Source organism: Eleutherodactylus coqui, chromosome 2 (assembly GCF_035609145.1).
Source record: "Eleutherodactylus coqui strain aEleCoq1 chromosome 2, aEleCoq1.hap1, whole genome shotgun sequence".
NCBI lineage: Eukaryota > Metazoa > Chordata > Amphibia > Anura > Eleutherodactylidae > Eleutherodactylus > Eleutherodactylus coqui.
Genome location: NC_089838.1, coordinates 29,559,639 through 29,581,096, shown reverse-complemented (window position 1 = coordinate 29,581,096; position 21,458 = coordinate 29,559,639). Strand labels below are relative to the sequence as shown.

Below are 21,458 nucleotides of genomic sequence, written 5' to 3'. Positions count from 1 at the left end.
AGGACCCCACCCGTGTCCCCTTCAGTCTAGAGATGCATTCTCCTATTCTAGGATGGGCTTCTACAGGCTGCACAAATGGCAGCCATTGTGTTGAATTCCTGGACCACCTCTCTATTGCACCTTATAATGCATTGAGAAATGTATAAAAACTTATTAGTGAGGTTGAAAGGAAAAAAAAAAGAAAACGCACAATTCCACTATAGTTTTTTGGGGGGGGGGGGGGGTTGTTTTTACAGTGCAGTGTAAACTACTTGGGAAAGGTGGGGTGGGGGAGGGAGTTTTGAAATGTTCAATAATATATAAACATCTCATACTGTAGTAGACATGATTATTAGTTAGCATAAAATATCTATTGATTTGTAATAAACTAGATGTATTACGCAGCTGTAGTGACTTTAACTCTATAGAGGCTAATGGCTGCATAATTTCATTATGGTAATTGCTGGACAATGGCATGGTGAAAGATGTGTGGTATAATGTTAGCCTAATACAAAGTTCCACAAGCAGCCTCTAAGAGTTAAATCACAATATTATGTATACCTGTATTCATCTTGGATGTTTCCCCAGCCCTGCCCCCACACAGAAACTTCCCCTCCATACTGAAACTTCTTAAACAAAGACACGTACACTGAAATTCCTTCAGCTTGACCGCATGCTGAGGGGACAAAGTCTACACTACACTGGACTTGAGAAAAGGTGGGCAGGGAATTCTATATGACCCAGCGAATAAGAAAATATATATGTTACTGATGTAATCTGTTAAACGCCCATAAAGGGCAGGTATTATGTGTTTCAATACAAAACCTGAGGCTCTTGTAACTCGAGAGAGAGCTGGTTGAGATTCAAGGCTGATGACTTGTGTCTGACTGGTTTCTTTCATTATGTGTGCACACTATACAATTAGGAAGCTACAGAATACCCCGAAACCTGCTGGAGGAAAATATGATCCAGATGAATACATATTGTATATATTTAAGCTTTAGTCCCTTTTGTCCCTTTTTTCAGTCCCACTAGGGGACTAGAATATGCAAGCTCGTGATGGCTTGTACAACATGCTGCAATACTTCTGTACTGCAGTATATTGTGTCTGTGCTGTCATCCCTGGCTGATATTGCCAAGGGGATAAACTCAATAACACAGTATGTACCATAATACTCTCCAAGGCTCCCTCTAGTGGTGGCTATAGGCAGCCAGAAGTTCACAATTATTACTAAAAAGAATGGTGGATATCAGGTTACAAAAGGTAGACATCCAGTTTAGTGCGCCCTTGTGTAGCATTAGAGCATTGGAGTGCAGCATACCTCTTTTAATACCGCTATATGAATTAATCCGGTTGTCTACTAACAGGACCAGGCCGCACAGAGAGGTGGAATACAGGGAGAGGGCGGTTTGTAGTCTGTGCAACTTGACTCCGCTGCGGTGGTTGCGCTTGTGTCTACAGAAGTCCAGCATGTCGGCCCTTAGCAGCCTCAGGTTGTGCATGGTCTTCAGCTGAGCGCCTGGAGAGAAGGTGAAGAGGATTACACGGGGGCAGCAGCACAGAGTCAGGAGGGAGTCATTAAAGCCCTTACCCAAGTGTATGGTAAAGCTCTCCTCCAGCTGTCCGTGCTCCTCATACAGAGGCTGGCTTGAATCGGCAGATTCTTGAAAACGATTTGGTTGCACCTTAATTTCATCACTATGAAGGAGAATGTAGTGAGAAAATAAAGGAAGAGCCGAGATTACCGACATGTTACTTCTCAAATACAAATCTCTCTTGTCTCATAGCGGTTGGACTAGAGGGGTTCTCTGGGATTACGGAAAGCAAAAGCAGAATTGTCTTAACCCATTAAGGACCAAGCACAGTAAATTTATGGTGCTTGGTCCAGGGATTTAATCCGGGCCGATAGTAATAATACGGCGTGCAATTAAAGCCCCTGCTTCTGCAATCAAGCAGAAGCAGTCCGGGTTGTCAGCTGGGAAACCCGAATGAGAAGAGAGAAGCATTTTTTAACCCTTTCTGCCTTCTCCTTTCTCTAGTACACCGCGTTTAATGAACGCTACATACTAGAGAGTGAAAGTGGAAGTGTTTCTTCCACTATGCAAGCCGGCAGTCACAGCAGAGCTACAGGGTCTTAGCAGACTCTGATCAGCTCTGCCAGTGACTATTATCACTACAGGGGATGTTTTCCCTGTAACTGGGGCTCCTATGGATGCCACAGCTACAGTGGGAAAGTGTAAAATAATTAAAAAAAAAAACAACAACATGTGAATGACCACCAGAGGTCTTATATGATGTCATGGGGGACATAGATAGTAAAAAAAATAATTACATAATAAGTAAAACAAAATTACAGAATTAAAAAAAAAAAAATAAATAAAAAAAAAAAAGAGAAAAAATGTCAGTGAAAAAGATATTTAAAAAATAGCCCTATGTGTCACGTAAAAACAACAAAACAGCAAAATTAATTTTGGCAGCTGAAGAAAAAAAAAATAGGGCAGTAAAACCACCACATGGGTAAAATACCTAAAATGTATCTGGTCCTAAGGGAACAAAACAGCTTGGTCCTGAAGGGGTTAAACTGAAAAAGTAATGCAATTGTCCAATATACTTTTTTTTTTCAACTGTTCAGCATTTTCATGATCTCTGCTTGCTGTCAGTGAATGATAATATGGTTTACATTCAGATACTGACAACCTGCACTTCTCAGGTTTGATGAGCATTTGGACCAATGTATTCAGTGCAGACAACGCACCGTAAGCTTGTGCTGGGGGGGGGAGCAGCCCGGCGATTGCCTGTGGAAGCATCCATAGCCTGTAGATGCTCAGGGTGACATACACACAATCCCAGGGTTTCACATCTGCGCTCCATTCAGGGTGCAGGACAGACGAATCCCAGCGTGCGAACAGCTCCGTCTCAAGACAGAGCTGAATAGCGGCGGACGGACCGCATTGACTACAATGGGGTGGGTCTACTTTCTGCCCAGCTCTTGGACGGAAGAGTATTGCAAGCCGGATCTGTGATGGAACCTCCGGACGAAGGTTCCGATGCAGACGTGAACCAGCCTTAGACACGCCCCCTGGTTTTGCCCTACGCCAAAACCATTAGACAGTGGGTCTAGGTCTCCAGTTATTATCGTTACAGATGGCAGAGAGATTCGTGCTGCTGATGGGATATCTAGACTCAATGATGTAGCAGGAACATTTCCATTCAAGACAGCAAGCAGAGATTTTAATTTTTTTGTTTTTCCATTTTAGATTTCTCACCATTTTCAGAGTAACTGAGCAGTGGGTGTGAATATGAAGTGTGGCACCGCCAGTCTCTGTGCCCTTCACTCACTTGCAACACTAATTCCCTTTTGCCGGAGGCATCTCATAGACTCCAGTGCAACAGCGCCACCAGCTGTCAGATTTTAGACATTTCACACTCAATATCAAAAGGATGTACTTGAAGGAGCGTCAGATCCCTTTTTCCTACCGTGCAGAGAGCGGTTTCAAGCCCGTTAGTTCTCATCAGTGCAAAATACGTAAAGGGAATCCACCGCATCCCCACAGCACCGTAAACTGCGGGGACCTGAATAGGACCTTGGGTGATGTCTTTTATTCAAGCTCACCCATTCCTGCAATCCAGCACTGTCACTCTGTGAAAATTGCGTGACGCGTGAAAATCTGACTCTTTGCTTGTGCTCTCCTATAGAAGTCTATGGGAAAGTGTGCGCACGGGTACCTGAAAAAAGAGGCAGCTTTTTGTGTTGGCATGACTGCAAACACCGGGAAAAAGAAGGGGTGGTGGTTTAGAGTTCAGCGGTCAGACTGCACTACCGCACCACACCAGCAGGCAGTGCATGTCAGCCACATCAAATGAGGTGGCGGGCTGGATTTAGCCCACGGGCCTTGTGTTTGACACCTGTGCGTTAAAGTAAATGTGTTTCCTGTCTCTTTAACCCCGCAAGGACACGGCCTATTCTGGACCTGAGGACGCACCGATTTTCATCTCCACTTTTCAAAAGCCATAACTTTTTTTCCCATCGATATAACCACGAGGGCTTGTTTTGTGCCTGGTGAGCTATAGTTTTTATTGGAACTATTTGGGGGTACATACAGCTTTTTTGATTACTGTATATACTCGAGTAATTAGCCGAACCGAATATAAGCCGAGTCAGTAAGTTTTACCACAAAAAACTGGTAAAACCTTTTGACTCGAGTATAAGCCGAGCTATACTAGAGTATATACTAGGTAAAAAAAAGCAATTCTCCTTGTTGTCATCTCCCTGCTCAGCTTTGAATTCCCCCGCCGCAGCCAATCACAGCCGGCGCTCGATAAACCAATCACAGCCATTCAGTGACGTCTGAATGGCTGTGAATGATCGAGCGCCGGCTGTGATTGGCTGGCGCTTGGTCCAATCACAGCGCTTACCTACACAGCGCTGACAGTGAGGGAATTCAAAGCTGAGCAGGGAGATGACAACGAGGAGAATTCTCATGCAGCTTGCTGCACCCCCAGGGAGACCATCGCGCCGGGGACACAGACGACAGCTGGGAGGTCAGTATTGGGGTTTTTTTTTTTTTACCTCACTCGAGTATAAGCCGAGAGGGGCTTTTCCAGCATAAAAAAATGTGCTGAAAAACTAGGCTTCTACTCTAATATAGATGTTACTTTTATTGCACTTTTTGGGAGGCAAAATGAATAAAAACAAGCGTTGCAGTTCAGTTTTTTTTTCCCTTAATAGTGATTGCCAGATAAATAGCGCGCTCAATTTATTGAATGGATCGTTACGGTTGCGACAAAAAAAAAAAAAAAAAGCCACATATTTGTTAACTTTGTAAACGAAAAAGGAGAAAAGTGAGCAAAAAAAAAAAGTGGGGTTTCCTTACAACTTTTTGAGGAGCTCTTTTAAATTTGTTATATGTAAAGAGAACTAGAACCTGAAATTTCCTGATTGCTGGGATACTGCAGTGTATTATCACTATTTCCACCTGTGGCAGATTATGGCCGACCCGGACGCCATTGATTGGTGTTTGGTTGCCGAAGCAACCTATTGTCCCTCTGCAATTTCATGGTGGAGGGCCAATGACGTTGCAGCAGGAGCGCCCTCTCTCTGTTATTCTCATACATGCTGCAATCAACATGGATTGCAGCTATTTCTTTTTTATTATATAGTTCAGGATATAGAAAATGTATAAAAAAAAGAAGTCCTTTCCTAATGAAACAAAACCTCCTTTACTATACAGGAAATACAGGAACATGCGTACATGTTACAATGAGATGGCACTCCCCAAATTCCCACTCCGTGGTTTCCACATTCTGTTCCGACTAACAAAAGAGAAACACCTCAATAACGTAACAATAAATGGTTCTGTAATTCATGTCTGAACTATACACCGGCGGTTCCTAGCAGATGATAACTATATATAGGATCCATCATAGGTGGTAGTCACAGCTCACCTCATCCCCCTCCCTGCGCAATGACCTATTCACCCAGCATGAAAAGGACGTCTTTCTTTTTACTCTCACCTTATAATACTGTTGTTTGGGTTCTTGAGGTCTTGATGTAACTTTATCACCCACTCCTGATATTCTTGTTTCTGGATTGTAGATAACTGCTTCAGCTCTGTGCTCCATTTATTTTCTAGCATCTGCAAAATAAAATACGTATGGAGACCCCTTCATCAACGGTTCATAAAGGGAGTGTCTCTGTTTTACTAAGACTGTTCCTTCACATATGTTCTATGGATGTTACAGAGGGGGTCACTTGCATGAGACCCTCCTCTATGAGCTATAATGGGATGTATTAGTATCACTCTCACAGTGGCTCGCCCATCCACATAGACACATTGTCGATAACAATCCCTCCCCTAGAAGTTGTCAGAATGGAATGAAATGTTCTCTGTGTGATTGTAACGTGGATATAAGTGATTACAGTATCAGAGCAATAGGAGAATTTATTGTGGAGAACTGACCCCCTTGTAGGGAGGCTCTAGTACCCTGTTGTACCGCCTCTAGCTTGGATACAAGATGTGATACAGATGGGTATGGAGGCTCCAGTACCTTGTTGTACCGCCTCTAGCTTGGATACAAGATGTGATACGGCGATCATGGAGGCTCTAGTGCCCTGTTGTACCGCCTCTAGTTTGGATACAAGATGTGATAGAGGCGGGCATGGAGGCTCTAGTATCCTGTTGTACCGCCTCTAGCTTGGATACAAGATGTGATACGGCGAGCATGGAGGCTCTAGTATCCTGTTGTACCGCCTCTAGCTTGGATACAAGATGTGATACAGGTCGGCATGGAGGCTCTAGTATCCTGTTGTACCCCCTCTAGCTTGGATACAAGATGTGATACGGCGATCATGGAGGCTCTAGTATCCTGTTGTACCGCCTCTAGCTTGGATACAAGATGTGATACGGTGATCATGGAGGCTGTAGTACCCTGTTGTACCGCCTCTAGCTTGGATACAAGATGTAATACGGGGAGCACGGAGGCTCTAGTACCCTGTTGTACCTCCTCTAGCTTGGATACAAGATATTATATGGGCAGGCATGGAGGCTCTAGTACCCTGTTGTACCGCCTCTAGCTTAGAAGAAAAAAAAATTGCTCCTGTGTATAACCCCATTCAAAATAATGGGGTTCATATTTGTGCATCTCGCGATGTGTGAAGCCGGCCTAAGGGTCATTTCTGAGTCAAAAAACACACCGATAGTGCAGATCTGCCGCAGACTTCACTGTTGTTTAAAGTGTGAAATCAGCTGCGGGTCCGCACCAATAACTGGGTCAAAATCTGGTGTTTATATGGATTTTCCGCTACGTGTGAACATACCCTTATACTACATTTTCCCCGCAGTTACAGCAATGTCTGGCCACAACTCACCCCAGCTAATTGATTGGGTTTTCAGAAGTTGGAACCCCCAGAAGGTTGTTGGGGGAAGATGGTGGCACTTTGCTTTATGTGAAACTCACTATTACACAGAAACTAAGGAAATCAGTGGGACGCCACTTAGTATTTGGTTATGGCAAGCCCTCCATAGAGGCATGGAGTACGACTCTTTATAGCAGCTCTCTGCATAGGCTAATGTAGGGGGTGTCCTAAGTATCTGTGATCGCCACATCCCCTATCAGGACCCATGGGCAAGGGTTGTCCCCATAGACATAGAAGATACCAGGCTGATAATTACCTGCTGAAACTCAAAATGTTGAGCTGCGACTGAGTTGACATCGTGGTCACTTAGTGACTTGCCCAATTCTTGCATCACTTTATCCATCTCCAAGCCTTGCCTGTAGGGACAGGATTGAGGACTCTTAAGCATTTCAAGTAGTGATTACAACATACATCTCAGTGTATATTATGTATCCTTAAGAGCATCTCAATATATCCCATTAGCGACTACTGCTCTGTTTCTCTGATACAGAATTCACCTCCAGTATTATGGCTTCCTGCAGCACCCACTAGAGGGAGCTCACTGCATACAATAGGTCAATTATAACACTATATCCAGTGAGCTCCCTCTAGTGGTGGCTCGAGGCAGTCCGAATTTTATCATTTGACTCCCTTCTGGCTTTAGCCCCTCTGTGTCCATTAAGTGATGAGGACAGATCTTCATCCGCTGGAAGTAAAGAATGAAAGTATCTATGGAACGACAGCAAGTAGGGCAGAAAGCATATTGATACATTGTTTAACTTTCCATTATACAGTGAATATTCTTTATTTGTGGGAATCCCAGTAACCTTTAAGGAGGCACTTGTGATGGCACCCAGCATTAAGATACACCTTTACCTTTCTCGCAGCTTCTTCAGCTCCACGTCTCGCTCTCCCAGGAGCTCGGAGATGCTGACAAAGTAATTGTGCTCCAGGTTCAGAAGAGTCTCGGAGGCCGGCGAGTGGATGAGATCATGGTAAATATCGGCAAAATCCTCATCCCAGTTTGGCTCCTCCGGGCGAGCGTGTTCTAGCGTGGTCTGCAGGGGGAAAGTTTCACAGTTTAAAGGGAACCGGTTCTTTAAATACAAGGAGTAAATATGTCAGCCAGATAAACATGGAAATTGCTACCATTTGGAGACCCTCCGAAGGTCATTTTTGGATATTCAAATCCAGTTTTCAGTTCCATTACTCCTTAGCGATCTCCCATATATATTAAGGGGTCTTAACTCTTTGCAATCCAATTTTGGATTCAGGGTTTCCTAGGGGCTTTCTCTTTCTGCCATTTTACAATGGCGCCATCTGCTGGCTAGAGCCAGTACTGCAGCATGTGACATGCCGGAGAGGGCCCCGACAACAGAGCGGCCAGTAATATACAGTGAGAATACCCTGCCGGACGTATTCCAATATCAGAGCTGCACAGGCTTCAATCAGGATGTTGTCAGACAGTGGATTGTGCAAGTTTAACCCTTTCCAATCTCCTTTTTACGGAGGTGCTGGTTTAAGCTGGCACAGGTTTCAGCTGTCCGATGACAGCTGGGATTCATCTGTAGGGGCGGAAGCAGAGAAACTTCCGTTCCCGACTATTTAACCAAATCAATAGTGATCGCAGCATGTAAACAGGTGACATGGTGACGGGGCGCCCCCTATTACCTATCCGCACCCCATGACGCCAGAGTAAGATACTGATGGGTTTCCAAAGCAGCAAGAGGTCTGATAAAAGCGCCTCTGGCAGAGACTTATAGGTGACAGTACATGTATAGTACATTGCATTACAGAAGTAATGCAGTGAACTATGCTAGCGATCGAATGATTGCATCTTCAAGTCCTCCAGGACTGAAGAAAAAAAGAATTAAAAATATAATATATATTTTTTACCCCCCACAAAACACTTTTAGAAGTAAAAAAAACAATCCACAGATTGTATGGTCATTATGGGCATTGCCGGGCATTGCCACGCCCATAATGACCTGAACCCTTAAAATATTTAATGAGGACCTGTAGATCTCCTGACATGTTTAAGTAAATACTTGTATTCCCTATGAGAGAACAATTCTGAAGCCTCTTTTCTTAGAATTCTGCAGTGCGTTGACCCTCTGTTGTTCCTCCTGGAAATGTAAGGGTAAGGGTCCTTTTACACGGCATAAGCCGTCGATCAAATGATGCCTGACAGCTCGTCCCAGTGATGCTGTTACATGGAGGCAGAGTTGGCAGGAGAGCGCTCTCCCGGCGCCAGCTCGTTCACAGCAGGCAGACAGTGGATCAGAAGTGAACGACTGCAGCTTGCACTGAACGACAGGTCATCGGTTTTCTGCATGCAGTAAAGACCCCGCCAAAGAGGATGACGAGTGCTGATGGTGCCCTCTAGTGACCGAGGGGTGACGGTGAGTAACCAGCTGTCACTTACAGAGACACTCTATATATGTATAGTCTGTCCGTGTTACATCACAGACCAATGATCCCACTCGCTGTGTATAATAACGAGGACAGTCCTCCAAGTCAGACATAGGATGCAAGGTCTTTGCAAAGGAGGGTTTGAAGGATGGAGCAATGGTGCCCTCTGGTGGTCAATGGATAGAAGCAGACAGTGAATGTTGGTTTTGGAGAGGCACAGCATATATATGCAGATTGCTGTGCTGTATAGCACAGATGATTAGTCGCACCCTCCGATGCAACTGTTCAGAGTTTAGAGCAAGAGCGGCCAGCAATGATAAAGCTGGAAGGTAGTCGGCTTGCACCTTCTGCCCGATATGGTGCACTGTCCGAGCCGCAGCGTTCCGCGGCGTGGTCTCAGAGGTCTTTATTCAGCAGGGCAGGCCGGTATGTAGCAGGCCAATGCAACATGGCGGCCACATGCTTCTCCAGGTTGCCCGGCTCCGCCACAGGCTCTATCCATCCTGTGATGCCAGCAGACATGCCCCAGGAGGCCATGGCTGCACTTGGTGTTCCTGTGGTCAAGGCATTAGAATCGGGTCCTGGCCTTCCACAATCTGTCTGCGGGGCTACTGGCCATTCTGCTCCTAAGTGTCAGACCAAAAGGGCTGCTCATCGGACGGCGTCTGCGGCCACAAAAGTATCTTCTACAGCGGTGTGTTGTCCGCGACCGCGTTGCACGCATGAGGTTTTCCAAATTTCGACCACTTTGCTGCTACTGTAAATGCTGCAGAATTTCCGTGCGGAGGGTCTGCACGGAGATTCCATGGCAAATCTGCCCCATGTGACCCCAGCATACATACCTGATCACCACTCCCTTCATTCAGAGACGCTTGGGACCTCCATTCTAATGATCGTGGGGATCCCATTGGTCAGATCCTACTGAGCAGATACTATTCCCCTATGGACAGGTGATAAGTTGTTTTGGTGGGGCAACCCTCCAAGCAGAGACATTCTGAAGGGGTTGCACAGGATTTGAAATGCATAGCTGCTTACTTCCAGAAACAGCACCACACCCGTTCGCAGGTTGTGTGTGGTATTGCAGCCCAATTTCATTCACTTCAATGGAGCTAAGCAACAGTACCAAACAAAACAGGTGGGGTGCTGGAAGACAGCAGCCAAAATGTAGTGACTTTTCTTGGAACTAGCCAGTTTTAAAAAGTACAGAGATTATACTAGACGGCCGTTTAAGTGAGGACAGGTGATGCTCACGGCCATTCTGCAGTCCGCACCTCTGTGTAGGCTGTCATCCAGGTATTGGCCAAAGATCCAACATCCACCTGACCCAAATTCACCGCCTCCAGCGCCTGCTCCGCTTCACGGTCAAAGTCTTTAATGGTTTCCTCCTTGACAAACTGGTTCAGGGATTTCTTTAAGTCTGTTGCAAAGAGAACAATAAAAAGAGAGGGTCAATGGATGGTTAATGTAAGAACCGCGACCTTCCATAGGATGGTAACCGCGATGTAACCTTTATGTGAGTGCGCACAATCATCTGACTGCTCATGGAAACACGCTGCTTAATTAAAGGGGTTGTCCCGCGAAACAAAAGTTGGGGTATACACTTCTGTATGGCCATATTAATGCACTTTGTAATGTACATTGTGCATTAATTATGAGCCATACAGAAGTTATTCACTTACCTGTTCCGTTGCTGGCGTCCCCGTCTCCATGGTGCCGTCTAATTTTCAGCGTCTAATCGCCCGATTAGACGCGCTTGCGCAGTCCGGTCTTCTCCGTGTTGAATGGGGCTGCTCGTGCTGGAGAGCTGCTCCTCGTAGCTCCGCCCCGTCACGTGTGCCGATTCCAGCCAATCAGGAGGCTGGAATCGGCAATGGACCGCACAGAAGACCTGCGGTCCACCGAGGGTGAAGATCCCGGCGGCCATCTTCGCAAGGTAAGTAAGAAGTCACCGGAGCGCGGGGATTCGGGTAAGTACTATCCGTTTTTTTTTTTAAAACCCCTGCATCGGGTTTGTCTCGCGCCGAACGGGGGGGCTATTGAAAAAAAAAAAAATCCGTTTCGGCGCGGGACAACCCCTTTAAGACGATTATTCCGGCTCTGCAATTTAGGAAATAACTGAAAAGTCAGAGGCGCCATAATGACAGGTTATGAATAGCAGGCGTCCACCTTACTACAACAGCATGTGGATGGCAGCGCTTGTTACCATGTGGGCAGGACTTACCAAGTTATCGGTGTCGGCTTTTACCCTATTAGTTTAGTGGGTTTATATACATAAAGTATCCATAATGCTCCCAAATAATAGCGCAACAGAGTGCACACGTAAGGCTGCTACAATGTATCAAATACTACTGTAGCACAATAGATTACACACATAATATAGCTTTAGAGTTCAACGTCCTACTTGCATGCAGTGCCCACATAATGTGACCGTATAGTACCAATATAATACTGTCATATAGCGCATCTACAGAATTCCCCATACAAATAACACACTAAAGTACCTTCATAATACTACCGTAGAACATCTACCACGTCCCCCTGAAAATAAGACTCTGTCTCATATTCATTTTTGCCTCAAAAGAGGCACTAGGTCTTATTTTCGGGGGCGTCTAAATTCTGCCTCCACAATGTGATGGCTCCGATTGGTTCATTCAGCGCTGCACAACCAATCAGAGCCATCGCTGCCTGGAGGTGGGGGTTTATGAATCCCGTAACCAGGAAGTGATTTTTTGTGGGCTACCGAGAGCTGCAGTACAGAAGTAGGAAGACCCAGCACGTGCCTGCTAGGCAATTTTTTTAATGTAATGCAGCTAGGGCTTATTTTTGTGGTAGGGTTTATATTTTAAGCCTCCCCCGAAAAACCTGAAAAATTAGGGTAGGGCTTATTTTCAGTGTAGGTCTTATTTTTGGAGAAGCAGGGTATTTACTACTTCCATGCAGTGCCAAAATAACACCATACAGTCCCTATATAACACAGTCCGGAGGTTCCTACATAATACCCAGGGCTCCAGCCAATGTGACCAAGAATTTGCAAATGATATGTTTTTCAGTCTTGTTGCCATTTGATAATAGCCCCACTGTCGCTTGGAGGAAAACTAATTCTCCCTGTATCTAGCAGAGGCGCTGCCCACTAGATATGTCTGCTAGAAGTTAGCACCCCAGATGCCCGTGGCCCGCCAGGGAGTGCCTGGAGCAGCAGGCTCCATTAGGGACCTTTCACATAGGCAAAATTTTTCTGCCAGGATGCACCACAAGACGCAGCGCACGGCGCCGCTGCAGAATCAGCGCCGCAATCTGCAGGTTTAACTGCATGTTGTGGGCCATTCCCGCCCGTGTGAAAGATCCTGATTGCGATTGACAGTGCTCTGTGCTTATTTCGCCACTTCAGAAAGCGTATACACTGAATGCAATTACTGCAGGACGCTGGCATGGAGTGATGCTGCAGGGAGGTTGGATGACTATACTGCAGCAGGGCAGGGGTTAATATCGGATAGGATTATACATTATGTTGGGGGAGTTCTGGTTGTGATCATACTGTGTGGGAGGGGATTGCAATGTATGTATGGTGGGGTTGCAGCTTTAGATGTGATTTTGCAGGGAGGGGGAAGAGCTCTGAATTTAATTATACTTCAAGGGGCGTTCTTGACGTGGTTATACTGCGTCAGGAAGAAATGGTGAAGCACTGGATGTGATCAGGGGGTTCTGGACGTAATTATACCGTGGGGGAAATCTGTGGTTCTACTGCGAGCCGAGTGCCCTGCGTGTGAGTATACTGAGGGGGTAAAAGCTCTGGATGTGATAGTGCTGGGGGAGCTCTAGATGTGAGTACATTGCAAGGGCTGCTCTAAGTGAGAGTATACTGTGATGGGGGGCAATGGGTCCGATTATACTGCAAGGGGCACGAATATAATATACTAGGGGGTGTCTCACCCTGGATGTGTAATGAAGAAGAACTTTGGATGTTTTGTGTCGGTTAGGCCATTTTCACACGGCTGAGAAAAAAAGATCACCAGCATCACATGGCCAAAGAGTAATAGCTCTGATGTCTACCTAATACCATCATATAGTGTCAGTGCCTACATAAAAGGGTCATATAGTATCTACATAACAGGGCCACGCACTTTCTAAATAGCAATGCCCTAGGTCTCATGCCCATGGGCAGGTCGGATTCCACTGGTGGGAGCCCTGCAGTGGCAGCTGACCCTGGCAGCAACCAAGGTCATTTTATCTGTCCGGATCTTCTGCGGACCTGTCAGGGTTTACTCCCTCCAGTCCAGATCTTTCTTCTGCACTGCGGATGCTTGTGGGCACGCCAGCCGCCACACCTCACGAGCATGCGAGAATCGGAGAAGCCGTCCGTGTTGGATCCGCAGCAAAATGGAGCATGAATAATACCGCCATATTGTATTGACATAATGCTGCCACACTGTCTACACTACATTACTTAATTTAACAGTCACTAACTTTTAAAGAGACGTACGCCTATGTGATAACCAGTAAGAGTGAATATCACTTTATTTACCTTTAATGATCGTCTTGTGTTAAAAACTCCCTCTACGGTGCTAGGGGTTTCCCTTCCTTCTAACTTACTGTCCACTGCCTGTTGTCATGTGAAATCCATCTCTAGAAACCGAGACATCAAGACGAACACAAGACATGTGGAAGGGGGTAATGACTCATGCTGCCTATAGAAGTTTATGGAGAGAGAAATGGGTGGAGAAAGGAGCTGAAGGAGAGAGAGGCAGAAAGACTCACACAGACGCTGCTGCAGCTCCTAGTAAGTGATTTACTGTCTCACAGTTACTGAAAATACATCTGTACTGCTCAGTACTGCAGTGTATTGTCCTCCGTGATCGTGTTACTTTTGAAGGAGCAGATATCCTGCTTCATGGGAGACATAGCAGTTAGTCTCCATCCACACGCTCAGGGAAAGCTGAAAATTAGAGATGGAAGCTACAGAGTGATAAATGCTATATACAAGCCATATAATAGCCTTAATGGCAGCTTATTCCAATATGTCACCTGAAAGTGCGGGAACACTTCAAACAATAAGACCACATAATACTGCCACAGTGTGTCTACACATTAGTCCTATACAGTCCCCAAATAATACCGCATCCAGGGCCATGGTGTAAATGAATAACAACCCCACAGGATAGAAAGTGGGACGTATGTGAAGGAAGAGAAGGGAGGATCGGGGCAAACAGCGGTACTATAATCCGGCCCCGTATGTCTATGGGACCTGTTAGTGCTCAGATATATTTGCTAGTCCGTGCCGTGTAGGTAACAGGTTATATATAAGTGATATACACCAGCTAACGCGGGTGCGGAGGGCGTCTGTCATGAGTCCGGTGCTCGGCCAGCTGTCAGGGTCACGGTCACACTGACGAGCTCATTAACTGCGAGCAACAGCATCTCCTGTGAAATTCCCAGCGTGGCAGCGGCCCGTCTGCCCATCGTGTTTACTGGGTGAACTTCTACACACCAGCTGAGTTCAATCTGTCACTCTGCTACCAGCATGGCATTGCATCACCCGGGAGAACTACAAGTCCCAGCAGACTCCGCATGCTTAGACTTCGCCACTCACTGAAAAAAATAAAGTTTGAATTAAAGGAACACTCCTGGTAAAACGGCCTCGTGTCTAAGCCGCATGCACATGGGCAGGTCTGATTCCACATGCGGGCGCCCACAGCGGAATCCGACCCTGTGCCCAGCCGGCATCCGCACGTACCTTTATTTTCTTCTTCTCTGTACAGCAGATGGTCCGCACGGCTCGCTGTTGGACATGCGCAGTATAGTTTTTTTTTCCTAAACTCCAGCTTTCCCGCAGAATCCGCAGTCCGTCTGCAATATCAATTGCGGGTGTGCCACGGGTTGTATGGCTTCCATTGACTTCAATGGAAGCTGTCCATGCAGGATCTACAGGAAAGCGGAACATGTTGCGATTTTTCATCCGCGAGCAGAAACCGCAAGTGGCATGAAGAATCGTTTTTGAGTTGCATACTATGGACGGCATTTGCTTTCGGAATTGGGAGGCGGTCGCCCACTCCAGATTCCACAATTCAAATCCAACCGTGTGCATTCACCCTAATGCTGCCCCCCTCTGGCCAGGCGCAACAGTTATAACTACTGCTCTATATACAAGAAGCAGGCGGCTCAGGATGAGCAGCGAGGAGATCAATAAGTAATATGGACTAATGCCGCACCCTGGGATGAGGAACGGCGTGGGGCGAGTGTTGGAAGGAGGTTTTAGAGCCGTTTTTTCATGACGTCCATTTTTTCCCCATAACCCGGGTTACAGGCCGGCGCTGCATGAACTACGGAGGAGACTCCCAGGGAACGAGGCGGGATAGTAAAATAACAGGGCTTCTGGCACACATGCACTCCGGCGGATACATAGCTGTCCTACTGCCCCTAGTACCATTTCCCTCCGTGTTCACCTCTGCATTCTAGTTTCTGTTCCTGAAGGGGTTTAGCGAGTTATTTATTTTATGTAGTTTTGGACCCCCGTGCTAAAAACTATATAAAAGTCATATACAGTCTGACTAGCACCATGTCTGAGGTCCTCAAAAAACTCCTTTAGGCCTCATGTCCACGGGGAAAAGAAGAATTAAAATCCGCAGCGGATCACCCGCACGCGGATCCGCACCCCGTAGGGATGCATTGACCACCCGCGGGTAGATAAATACCCGCGGATGGTCAATAAAAGTGAATTAAAAAAATTCTGGAGCATGAAAAAAAATGGACACGCTGCATTTAGGTGCGGGTCTCCCGCGGGGACGGCTCCCGCAGGCTTCTATGGAAGCCGTCCGGATCCGCAGGAGACCCGCGCCTGAATTAAACTCAACCGCTCCCTCGGATGTGCCCGGCGCATTCGCGTGTCACGCAGCCAGCGTGCCGAGCACATCCGCCGGGCCGAAGAAAGAAGATCCAGCCGCAAAGAAGGGAAGACGTGCCCGGCCCGTTAATTCTTATTTTCAGCCCTCATGTCCGCGGGGCAGGAGGGACCCGCTACGGATTCTCCATGGAGAATCCGTAGTGGGCCTGATTTTCTCCGTGGACATGAGGCCTTAGGGTGAAACCCACTTGCGTTGTTTTCCCGCGATTGTCAGCGGGACTTTCTAATGTCAAAAACGCATTGAACAAAAATCAAAAAGCGCCAACTCGTGATGCGGTTTTAACATTAGAAAGTCCCATTGACAATCGCATTTTAAAAAATGCAACGATATCACAGCATTAAAAAAAGGCAAGTGGGTGTTCACCCTTAAAGGGGTTGTCCCGCGCCGAAACGTTTTTTTTTTTTTTTAACCCCCCCCCCGTTCGGCGCGAGACAACCCCGATGCAGGGGTTAAAAAAACAAACCGGAGAGTGCTTACCTGAATCCCGGTGGTCCGGCGTCTTCATACTCACCTGCTGAAGATGGCTGCCGGGGTCTGCTCCCTCCGTGGACCGCAGCTCTTCTGTGCGGTCCATTGCCGATTCCAGCCTCCTGATTGGCTGGAATCGGCACGTGACGGGGCGGAGCTACACGGAGCCGGCATTCTGCACGAGCGGCCCCATTGAAGACAGCAGAAGACCCGGACTGCGCAAGCGCGGCTAATTTGGCCATTAGAGGCCGAAAATTAGACGGCAACCATGGAGACGAGGACGCTAGCAACGGAGCAGGTAAGTGAAAAACTTTTGATAACTTCTGTATGGCTCATAATTAATGCACAATGTACATTACAAAGTGCATTAATATGGCCATACAGAAGTGTATACCCCCACTTGCTGCCGCGGGACAACCCCTTTAAGGGGCATTCACTGCGTTTTTTGCGTGCAGAAAAAGAAGTTACTTTTTTTTTTTCCTCTTTACACCGTCCGCTGAAGTCTCGTTCGCACGGGCGACAAAGTCGTGCAATTTTCCTGCATTGCTATGATGCTACAAACCGCATGTATGTGAAGCCCATGCTTTCCTATGGGTTCCTTCACATTTGCGATGTTTTGTAGCATGCGACATCCCGACACAAAAACCTTGCGATACGCATGTGACCTGCAAGGTTTTGCAGCCCATGTTTCCCCGTGAGCTTTTCTTTGTTGCATCGCATGAAATCCTAGTGTCAAAGCCATAACCTAACCCCTAACTGCAGCCCTCAGCCAATCAGAGCCAGCTCTTGATGAATCAATCACAGGCAATGAATGTCTGCGACTGGTTCATTGAGCGCTGGCACTAATTGGCTGAGCCTCACAGAGCTCAGCTAATCAGAAGGAGCGCTTCCTGGAGGCGGGGATTTTCCACTCCCCGGCCAGAAGAGATGCTGAAGAACAGTGTTAGGGAGAAGATGCAGCAGAGCTGAACAGCGCTGGACAGGTGATGTATGTGGTTTTTAATTATTTTTTTTTAATGCAGCTAGGGCTTATTTTCAGAGTATGGCTTATATTTCAAGCCCTACCCTTAAAATCCTCGCACATGGTGGTACAAAGTCACGCCACAAAATTGAAATATCGCATGGACCACCGATGTGATTTTCTCGTATTGAAATCGTGTGTGGAGGGCTAACTTAAAAAAAAAATGTAGTGACAACGCATGTAATGTGTATTCGCTGCGTGTTTTTTTTTTTTGTTTTTTTTATATAAACACTCCCATAGACTATTTTGATCCATGTACACAGACCAAGATAAGACACGCTACAATTCATTTTTTGGCCTATTATCCTTCGGAGTATGCGCAAAATAAAAAAACATCAATTTTACGGAATGATTAACCCCTTCCCGCCCCATGACGTAAGGGTATATCATGGGAGCAGGGTACTTCCCGCAAAATGACGTACCCTTTCATCATTGGGATAGCGTGAGATCATGACAGACCTTACACTATCCGGCAGCGGCAGCCGGCTATCACTGATAGCTGGGCTCCCGCTGCAACTGCGGGGGCGCATCGGAGATGTGCCCCCCCGCTGTTAACCCCTTCCCTGCCGCGATCTAAGTAGATCACGGCAGCGAAAGGGTTCACAGAGGGAGCGCTCTCCCTTTGTGACTTCAGCCGGCTCTAGCGATGTTATCGCAGAGAGCCCGGCTGGTTGCCATGGCAACATGACGCCAGATACCGGTGTCCTGTATTGCCGTTGTCAATGATTGCTGTAATAAGCGATAATGCATTGCAGGAGAGAAGTCCTGCAATGCCTTATCATAGCGGTCATCGGTGGCATGGTGTAAGTCCCTCAGAGGGACACAGACTGTGTAAAAAAAATAAATAATAATAATGTACAAAAATAAAAAGGTAAAAAAAAAGAAAGTAAAAAAAAAACAAAACACCCTTTTTTATGCTTTTTCTCATATTAGCATGGAAAAATTAAGAAACCTCAAAGAAACGCATATTTGGTATTGTCGTGTCCGTAAAAAGACACATACAATAAATCGAAGACGCTTTTTATCCTGCACGTCAAAAAGCATTTTTTTAAAAACGCTAAAAAACTGAGGCAAAATGCTACTTTTTAGCATTTTGCCTCCCAAAAAAACGCAATAAAAGTGATTAAAAAAAAGTATGTACCCCAAAATGGTACCAATAAAAGCTACAGCTCGTCTCGCAAAAAATAAGACCTCCCAGAGCTTCGTCCATGGAAAAGTAAATAAGTTACAGGACTTTGAATGCAGCGATTTAGGAGAAAAAAAAAGGACTTCCAAAAAAGGGTTTTTATTACAGAAAAGTGGAAAAACCTAAAAAAAACTCCAAAAAAGTAGGAATTTTGGTATCGTTGTAATCATACTGGCCCGCAGAAAAAAATGTATTGTGTCATTTATTAATCATGGCTACATGATTAAAAAAATCTATGGCAGAATTGATGCGTTTTCTCTCCCTGCTATCATAAAAAAAATAATAAAAGTTTTACAATAAAGTCAATGTACCCAAAAATGGAAACATCAAAAAACTACAGTTCGCCACGCAAAAAACAAGCCCTTATACGGCCGCATCGACAGAAAAATAAAAAAGTTATGGCTTTTGAAAATGGAGATGACAATCCGCCAAAAATCGTTTGGTCCTCAACGCCAAAATAGGCCGTGTCATTAAGGGGTTAACCGATACAAACAGAAAGCATTTTGTTTGTATCAGTTCTCTATTGACAACAATGTGAAAAAAAAGGAAGACTACTTTTCCATCAGAACAGACACAAATTGCGATGGGGAACCCAAAAAACTCAGATGCCAGAATTTGGCAAATCCAGGTCTGACGCACAGGAGAGGCGACAGACTGCGCCGATGCAGCAGCGTGCAGCACATCACAGGCAGAGTGTAAGCTCCCGCCCCCTGCAGGCAGCGGCAGAGACGATTGGTTGAGGAGATCTTACATGGAGTTCCTGTAGGCATATAATCACCTTGCTCTATGAAGCAGGGCAGGTCGTGCAGCAGCATCAGACGGCCGTGCAAGTGATCCAGGTTCTCTTGGACGGGAAACTGGAGAGGGACTGCGAGGACGAAGCTCTGAGAGCCCACATGGAAGCTGTACACAAAGTCCCGCTCCGTGTAACAGGGCTTCCCTTTTCCAGGCTTCATTGTGTCTCCAGCTGGAAGAGAACCAAACACTGATCAGGAGAAACTCCTCATACAGTTCAAAATCTCTGCTTCCTGCCAGTGTATGAAAACATGAAGTGCTGCTCCCACAGCTGAGGGTTTGTTACAATGCATCAGTGCTGAGAACAGCAATCAGCCTGGAAAGATTTCTGTACGTGTGTTATGTTTAGATCACAGAAAGTTGTCAACACGGATACATAGTAACAAACAGAGCCTAATAATACAGGATGTACTGCTCCTGAGTTACATCCTGTATTATACTCCAGAGCTGCACTCACTATTCTGCTGGTGGAGTCACTATGTACATGCATTACTTATCCTGTACTGACCCCGAGTTCCATCCTGTATTATACTCCAGAGCTGCACTCACTATTCTGCTGGTGGAGTCACTATGTACATGCATTACTTATCCTGTACTGATCCTGAGTTACATCCTGTATTATACTGCAGAGCTGCACTCACTATTCTACTGCTGGAGTCACTGTGTACATACATTACTTATCCTGTACTGATCCTGATTTACATCCTGTATGATACTCCAGAGCTGCACTCACTATTCTGCTGGTGGAGTCACTGTGTACATACATTACTTATCCTGTACTGATCCTGATTTACATCCTGTATGATACACCAGAGCTGCACTCACTATTCTGCTGGTGGAGTCACTGTGTACATACATTACTTATCCTGTACTGATCCTGAGTTACATCCTGTATGATACACCAGAGCTGCACTCACTATTCTGCTGGTGGAGTCACTGTGTACATACATTACTTATCCTGTACTGATCCTGAGTTACACCCTGTATTATACTGCAGAGCTGCACTCTCTATTCTGCTGGTGGAGTCACTGTGTACATACATTCCTTATCTTGTATTATACTTCAGAGCTGCACTCAGTATTCGGCTGGTGTCACTACATACCCGCAGGGTTCGGTTGCCTGTGGCTGATGAGCACGGCTGGCAGTCACACACCGGGGATCCTTGGCTCTGCTCAGCGCCCTGTTGCACCCGGAACCTCTTCCTCCACCTTTGATTGACAGCTGGAGTTTCTGCAAAGCTACTCTAGCCTTCGGCCGCAGGACAGCGCCCTCCAGTGTTCTTCTCCTGCTGTTGCGCCGCCTATTCACCTGCAATTGACACTTTCCGGACGGATATTTTACATTGACTACATCTTCGGTAACGGCTAGAGTGGAGTGGGTAAAAGGAGGTGTGTCGTCTGTAGGTCAGGTGACATTCACCGGTCACATGACTCTAGCAGAGGAAGGCTCTGAAGAGAAAGGGTGAAAGAAGGCCTGACGTCACTCTCCGGTCACATGACTATCTAGCGAAGGCGTTTACTTCTAGATCCCACGCCTGTGTAGCTGGAAAGTCATGTGACTTGCGAACGTCACACCTCCTTCTGGCAACTCCATTTTAGCCTTTTCGATAGAGCTTGCGCGGCTGTTACCATGGAGACGATAAGGGAGGGTAGTGAATTGAGAACATGAAGCCTGGTATAATTCCAGAGCCGACCAGGTCTTATTTTAACCCCTTCCACTCCAATTCCCTGCCACCCGCTCACTCCCCAGCTCTTGGTTGCATTCAGATAACGGCGTGCCAAACTGCGACATTTTTGGGTGAT

At 46.3% G+C, this 21,458-nt stretch overlaps 1 protein-coding gene across 1 annotated transcript in view; it reads right to left on the bottom strand.

Annotated features, from left to right (window-relative positions):
- The window catches only part of FERRY3 (FERRY endosomal RAB5 effector complex subunit 3), a 55,212-nt gene extending 34,143 nt beyond the window's left edge, over positions 1-21,069 (bottom strand). Inside the window, exons 1-8 of the mRNA XM_066590537.1 lie at positions 20,759-21,069; positions 19,640-19,828; positions 10,559-10,704; positions 7,752-7,933; positions 7,153-7,252; positions 5,495-5,616; positions 1,572-1,678; positions 1,302-1,499 (exon numbers count right to left, since the gene is read on the bottom strand). Coding sequence (XP_066446634.1) covers positions 1,302-1,499; positions 1,572-1,678; positions 5,495-5,616; positions 7,153-7,252; positions 7,752-7,933; positions 10,559-10,704; positions 19,640-19,817 — 1,033 coding nt within the window. The 5' untranslated portion in view covers positions 19,818-19,828; positions 20,759-21,069. The remainder of the gene's footprint in view (positions 1-1,301; positions 1,500-1,571; positions 1,679-5,494; positions 5,617-7,152; positions 7,253-7,751; positions 7,934-10,558; positions 10,705-19,639; positions 19,829-20,758) is intronic.
- Between the last annotated feature and the right edge of the window lie 389 nt (positions 21,070-21,458).